Here is a 7,876-nt window from a genome sequence, read left to right as displayed (position 1 = left end):
ATCCAGACGTCGTCTCTTTTAGGGAAGACCCTGCATTTTCCAACATGACAATGCCAGACCACATACTGCATCAATTACAACATCATGGCTGCGTAAAAGAAGGATCCGGGTACTGAAATGGCCAACCTGCAGACCAGATCTTTCAGCTATAGAAAACATTTGCAACTTGTCTCCTCAGTCCCCAGAGGTTTGCAGACTGTTATAAAAAGAAGAGGGGATGCCACGCAGTGGTAAACATGGCCTTGTCCCAACTTTTTTGAGATGTGTTGATGCCATGAAATTTAAAATCAACTTATTCCCTTAAAATGATACCATTTTAACATTTGATATGTCATCTATGTTGTATTCTGAATAAAATATTGAAATTTGAAACTTCCACATCATTGCATTCTGTTTTTATTCCCAATTTGTACAGTGTCCCAACTGAATGTGTAATATTAGGCAGAATGTACAATAAGGTATATATAGTTCCGGTGCATATGTTCCTGTATCTCCTATTTAATGGAAGGAGGTTAAACAGTTTGTTACTGGGGTATGAAGAGTCCTTGATGAGGTTGTGAGCTCTGCACAGACATTTGCTCTGGAGAAGATGCTCAATGCTCAATGCTCAACAGTGGAGACTCCATACCATACAGTGATGGAGTTGGTCAGGATGCTCTCGATGATGCAGCGGTAGAAACTCATCAGAATCCCTAAATAACAGTTGAATTGGGTGGTTTTGCCCTATTTACACCCAATCCACTGAAGGACAGAGCAGAGGCTGAGAAAAAACCATGAGTATCATCAAAAAAACAAGCCTATTAGGGGAATGGTAACTGAGTGGTAGCTCAGAGGTTAAGGCTCTGGGTTACTGATTGGATGGTCGGGAGTTCAAACCCTGGTATTGCAAAGCTATCAGTCTTGGGCCCTTGAGCAAGGCCCTCTATGCTTGAGAGGTGCTGTAATGTATATGTGACAAATAAAGACAATTCTTCTTCTTTATTACAGTGATATTGGCTGAGATAAAACGGCAATAGAAACCGTTGAGCAATTTAAGTCTAATGGTTTTTGAGGCCGGCACTTTTGTTGATCCCAGACCAGGTGTTTCAAGTGCAGGGTGATGCAGTACAACATGAAAAACCTAACCCTATGTTTACACTTGCAGGCAACAGGTGATCATTTATTTTCTATAAATGTGTGTGCAGTTACATAAAGCCACGGTTTCAGCATCAGCAGCAAGCAACAAAGCAATTGTATTGCAAGTGGAGTTTCTTTGTTTTATACAGTTCCATGTTTTGTTCCAGTTGTTTGCTCAATAAAGTGAAACAAAACGTTTTGTTTAATTATTGAATTATTATTATATCATTGAATTATTGTTTGATTATGTCCTGCCCTATGACCAATCATTAAAGGTCAGTACTTGCCTACAAGAAAGAAAACCACAGTTGTAGTATAGTATAAGTGGTATAAGTAGTGTAATCTGGCTGAAGTTATTTGTTAGTTGAATTGCATGAATATATCGCAGTATAAAATTGAATGGAAAAAGCTGTTTTAAACCCAGGTGGTAGTATTCGGGCAGCACAATGGTGAAACTGATAGTGTTGGTTTCCAACAGCCCGATGGTAAGATCATTTGTTCCTAAAATTCTTTTACTGTCTATTCAGAGTTTTTCTCGCCAAGGTCCTTATATATTTCTGGTAGCTGGAAAGGTAACAAACTAAACTCTAGACTGAGGAGAAGAACTTTTCTATCCCTAGTTCTGTGTCAGACTGCTTTATTGTAGGTTACAAATTACTACTTTACATATGCTTTATATGCTAGGTCACTCTGAAACAATTCCATCCTAATTTCACCTCTCTGGCTTTTCCCACAGCTTTATCTTAATATTAAGCAATCTTATGACATATGCCCTATGCCAGCTAAGAATTGGGCAAGAGGATACATCTTGCATGCTACACTTAAGAGCATTCAAGCACAACAAAAAGCCCTTCTGTGGCTCTTCCTTCACTTTTTTATTTATTTCACATTAAGAACATAACCGCCTTCAAGCTCTGATTCTCATATGTCTTGTCTAGACAAACAGACAGATACATAAATAGTCTGAGTGTATCACAATGCTACTATCTGTCAGTTTAGGGCTCCAAATATCCAAACCCATCCAAATCCATACTTTGTAAGAAATTTCCCCACTGTGGGACGAATAAAGGTATATCTTATGTCAATTAAACCCAAAATGGGCATGGTATAAACTTTAACTCTACTGCTATGTCTTTAGATACACACACACACACACACACAGTATTCTTTTGTGTGGGTCTGCTCTAAACATTATTTTCTACGTACACACAGATTAATGCTTTACTTAGGAGGATAACTCTTGGTGTGGAAATATGTTGGGATGTTTGCGATCAGACAGTTTTACCCCACAGCAGTGGGGTTTTGCCTGCATTGCCCTGGTACACGTGAGCACTGTATTCATAACCTCAGGCTGTATTACATAAAAGGGCAACAATTTTGGAAATTCTGTGCCTGAAATAAACTAAAAGATGAATAAATGTGAAGCAAATAATCATTTGTAAGGACAGGGATATAAATTCATAATTTTATTCTTAAGTTTTCTATATTTGGTTGAATTCATCAGCATGTTCTCGTGTCGGGGTTCAGGGTTGAATTTGGTGCTTGCAGTATTTTTTTAGATTTAATTCCTATACATTTTAGTAAAATCTAATAACATTGTCCTTGTAGATGACATCAAGTATTTTGTATACTTAGGACATGACCATGATTTCAATATTTGAATCCTCTTCATATTATTTTTTGAACATTTTAAACTGGACTTTTTATTATATATTTAAATATTTGAATCCCCAAAGGTTCTCATACAAGTTGCATCTTCTTAGTTCACTGATTCTGCATATTAGCCTCTTGAAAAGTCCTGTAATATCTCTACATAAAACCTTTAAGTTCCCTTTAATGGCAAAAGCCAAAGAACCTCAAAGGGGTGTTAGGTGCAACTTGTTTTCCCGTATGACCTGCTAAACTGATTTTTAATTATTAATCACTAAAACCTTAATACCTCGGATTGTTACTGCTTCAAGCGTAAAGGGTCCCTCAGCAATTCTTTGGACAGTAAATGCTCAAAACTCTAAAGCTCTAAGAGGTTTTACATGACTTCTTTTTTCCAACAGTAAATACTTATAGGGAAGTTTAACATCTAGAGACGTATCAGTGGCAATGGATCCCACTTCATGTGGAGTTTGGACTGGACCTCCTTGGGTCTTTAAAGGCTTTGGCATGGAGAAGCTGGTGTTGGACTTGTGATGATCACAAATGTTGAGCTTTTTTATGAGTTGCTCAGTAGCTCCTAGATTTATAACCACAAATGTCTGTAAAAGACTGTAGAAAGATCACTACTCAATTAAATTCCAGTGCTCATGTTAGTTCTCACTCTCACTTTTGAGTCTGGTTCCTCTCAAGGTTTCTTCCTCATAACATCTAAGGGAGTTTTTCCTTGGCACAGTCGCCGTGGCTGCTCATCAGGGATAAATACACATCGTTCACCTTAACTGTTAAATTCTGTAAAGCTGCTTTAAGACAATGTCTGTTGTGAAAACTGCTAAAGAAATAAACTTGACTTGACTTGGAAGTTAAAGGGTTCTATGTAAAATCTTTTTTTTCCCCCAAGGGAAAAGAAAAAGACATCCACCAAGGATAGGCATGTGAACATATTACTGTGAGGAAAACTGTTGTTTTATTGAATGTAAAAAAAAAAAAAAACAACTTAAAATTAACATTGCTTGAGTGTTTCCTTTAGGGTGCTGAAATGAACTTTAGGGTTAGATTTACAGTATGTGATATAAACTGTATTAATAATGATGAGAGTAGAAGGTTCTTATAAGGATAACAACCAAACCTGTGTGTGTGTGTGTGTGTGTGTGTGTGTGTGTGTGTGTGAGAGAGAGAGAGAGAGAGAGAGAGAGAGCATGTGCTGATTTCTAAGTTCTGTATGCATGAACTGATCCATGCACTTGGAGTGTTCCGTGTGATACACTATAACGCAGCTATATGAAGGACTGTACGAAGTCCACTTGTATCCTGCGCGTGCTCTCTCTCTCTCTCTCTCTCTCTCTCTCTCTTGCACTTGCTCTACACACCTGACCTCCAGTAAGCATCCTGCTTCAGGCAGAGGGGGGACGCTATTCCCCCCTTGCTTTATAGGGAACTACTCGTGATTGTCGTCTCGCCCCTAAACTACACACTTTCAGCTTTCTGAACTTATTTTTTCCCGGTGTGGATTCACAATCACTCCAGAGCCGAACAGCATGGCGGGTAGCGGACACACTGACGAGCCTTGGAACTACAGCAGCACGGAGCTGCCCGCGCGCACCACTTCGGTAAGACTTCCTGCGTATCTGAACCACTTTTGGACTTTGTCTTTGTGTGTAAACGTCCTCTGGAACTTCGATGAACAAGGTAAGAACTTTTAGAGCGCGTGCATGAATGGGCACGAATGAATGAGTTTGTTGGGGAAATGCCTACCGTGCGTCACGCGCTACAAGACTCATTCACTGTGACGAGAACAGGATTGTGTGCAGACTTAGGTTTGCTGAATTTATTTTTGGTAAAACCTAAAAAAAAAAAAAAAATTTTTTTACACATTTTAGTCTGCATCTCGGTAAGACTTTTCTCACGCGTGCTCGCGCACACAAACGCACTGTGTAATACATAAACAAACCTCAAATCATAAGGTCGGGATAATCAGGATGCATTATTAGGCTGTATCAATAGTTAAATATGAATGTTGAAAATGTTAGAAACAGGATTTCGTGCATCATCTGCGGCGCGCCACAGCTGGAAAAAGGAAGAAAATCTTAGATCCTTTTTTATTTGATGCTACACTACAAAGTCTTATAATGTCATGTGCGCAGTTACCGAGCCGACATTATGCATGATGTTTACTGTGGAGTTTTGCTGAGAAATACAGTGCAAAGCCAAAGCACCGGTCGATATGAAGTGTAGATCAGAGATGAAAGACAAAAAAGTCATGATGGAAACGTGTTTAACATGTGCGGTAGCAGCTATAAGGCTGGCTGTTTTCAGGAGAAAGTCACTTAAGTATGTAAAGAAAAATATGGTCTTAAAAACACTCCTAGTGACGTCACATGTTCAATTGCATGGCAAAACGTGTAACGAATAAAGAATTTCTGAAGCAACTTAAAGACTTTGGTTATTGGGTCAGGAATAAATATTTAAAAACAGATTCTTTTTTAGGTATCAAGTCGATACATTCATTCAAGAACATATAAATATGGAACAACACACTCCAGTCTCCAAACACACTCCAGACTCCAGCACACTCCACAACACAATCCAGGATCGAGCATAATCCAGAACACACTCCAGAAACCAACACACTCCACCACACAATCCAGGATCGAACACAATCCACAGCACACCAGACTCCAGCACACTCCACAACACACTCCAGACTCCAGCACACTCCACCACACAATCCAGGATCGAACACAATCCACAGCACACCAGACTCCAGCACACTCCACAACACAATCCAGGATCGAATGTAATCCAGAACACACTCCAGAATCCAACACACTCCACCACACAATCCAGGATCCAACACAATTCACAACACACTCCAGACTTCAGCACACTCCATAACACAATCCAGGATCGAACATAATCCACAAAACACTCCAGACTCCAACAAACTACATAACACACTCCACAACACACTCCAGACTCCAACACACTCCACCACACAATCCAGGACCGAACACAATCCACAACACACTCCAGACTCCAGCACACTCCACCACACACTCCAGGATCCAAAACACTCCAGTCTTTAGCAAACTTCAGGATCCAACACTTTCTAAAGTACACTTTAGACTCCAGAACAATAAACAACACACTCCAAACTGTGACATTGTACTAAAATATGCCTGCTAGGAAGGCACATGATCAACCCTGTGCTTTTGTTTTTGTTTATTTGTTTAATAACAGCACAGTCTAAAATGTTCTTCCACCTATACCTGGTTATACCACAGCAGCTGTCAGCGAATACTACATTGACTTCAACGAATGAAACATCATATATTTTAGAAATAGAAATCAATAATTAAATTGTTATTAAATATATTTAGAGTGAATGTTCTGAGATAAGAACGTTCCTGTCTGCATTTAGGTTAAGAACCCCTCGCTCTCTCTCTCTCTCTCTCTCTCTCTCTCTCTCTCTCTCTCATAAAAAAAACTGCATTTTTTTTTACTCATTTTACTAAGAATCCAAATCATTACCATATTATCACAAAATCATTTATTTGTTGTTTAATTTTATGTAAGTTGTGTTTATAATCTGTCCTTTAAATTGATCTTTCATTTAAATGTGTGCAAAAAGAAATAAATAATAAAGAGGCTACTCTGTTCCTACTTACAATAAGCGACTAAATGAATTTAAACCATTTAAATGACAAAGTTGGTTTATTTTATTGCCTGTGCTGACACCATGGACCAGACGTCAGTGTATATACTGGTACTCAGCAGTATCACATCCTAACTGGAATTAAAAAACATGTTCCAAAGATTTGTGATTAGTCTAAATCAGGGGTCACCAACCTTTTTGAAACTGAGAGCTACTTCTTGGGTAGTGATTAATGTGATGGTCTACCAGTTTAATACACACAGTTTTCAGTTTGATCTGAAATAACAAATTTGCTCAATTTACTTTTTATTATCTTATTATTAATAATGAATGATATTGATCTATGTGAAGACACTGATCAGGCTAATTATTTCTCATAATAATTATCAACAATGATTTCGCAAAGTAGGAAACAGCTATTTTTAGAAAAGGCCCGCGGGCTACTCATATTGGTGATCCCTGGTCTAAATGTTCATGTTGTGATGGACAGATATTTTGATCGTGTTGTAATCAGGGCCCTGGTTACAGATGGCAAGGCTTTCTGTCCATGTAGTTATTAATAAAACCAGTTTAGCTAAATGCCATTCACATTTTTTTGAACTTTTGAACTGAGCTTTAGGCAATGTTTTGAATAATTTCTCTTCCGTTCAGCATTTACATTAGAACTTGTGTAAAGTCGGTGCCTAGCTGTAGACTAATGTGCGATAAAAGCAGTGCGCATTTCTGTTTGACCATTTTTATAAAAAAAATCTAAATAAATAAATATAAAAGAGGCTAAATTCAAACATTCAACACATTTATTCATGACGTCCTTTTTTTTTTTACTCAAGTATAAACAAATGCAAAAAAAAAAAAAAGTATAAAAAATACTATAATTTTCTGATTATGCATTATTTCTATTAAAGGAAAGGTAAAATGGATAATAAACATAGCTACTTCCTAACTACAAATAAAATGCTGTTAATCTAAGAACCTAATTACCTCCATTAAAGTAAGAACACCAACTATGTAAAAATTAAGGTACAAATTGTCCTAAAACAAATAACAAATAGATCAGAAAAGCCGAGCAGAGCGAAGATTGAGACACAATCCTGCTAAACACTTGTATTATCACTGTATAGGCTCCCTGCCATATATTTACCCAGGTTGCTTTATATGAAGGTGATCTAAATTACAGTCAAATGAATCTGATAACTGGTGTCACATGGTCAAATCTAAGGTTTACGTATACAACCTTAAAATTAGCTTTGTTTATACTGAACATGCTAAACATAGTTCAATAATTAGCACGCTAGGTCAAAACATAGAGATATCTTGTGCTATAGTAACCCACATACAATATAGGTATTAAAAGTAGTTATTTTGTTTTATATTGGTTATAGGATAAGCATTTTTTTTGTTCAATTGTTTAGTTAGAAGTTGGTTGCTAATGCATTTTACTTTGAGGAAATAAACCCC

At 37.6% G+C, this 7,876-nt stretch overlaps 1 protein-coding gene across 5 annotated transcripts in view; it reads left to right on the top strand.

Annotated features, from left to right (window-relative positions):
• The first annotated feature begins 4,039 nt into the window (after positions 1–4,039).
• opn4b (opsin 4b) overlaps positions 4,040–7,876 on the top strand; it is a 28,690-nt gene continuing 24,853 nt past the window's right edge. The window contains exon 1 of one of the 5 annotated variants that reach the window (XM_046854859.1): positions 4,040–4,373. In XM_046854859.1, coding sequence (XP_046710815.1) covers positions 4,302–4,373 — 72 coding nt within the window. In that variant the 5' untranslated portion in view covers positions 4,040–4,301. Of the gene's footprint in view, positions 4,453–7,876 lie in introns of all 5 variants that reach the window. The other 4 variants (XM_046854856.1, XM_046854860.1, XM_046854858.1 and 1 more) reach the window with 4 other exon arrangements.

This window comes from Silurus meridionalis, chromosome 7, assembly GCF_014805685.1.
Source record: "Silurus meridionalis isolate SWU-2019-XX chromosome 7, ASM1480568v1, whole genome shotgun sequence".
NCBI lineage: Eukaryota > Metazoa > Chordata > Actinopteri > Siluriformes > Siluridae > Silurus > Silurus meridionalis.
This window is presented reverse-complemented; position numbering and strand designations above follow the sequence as displayed.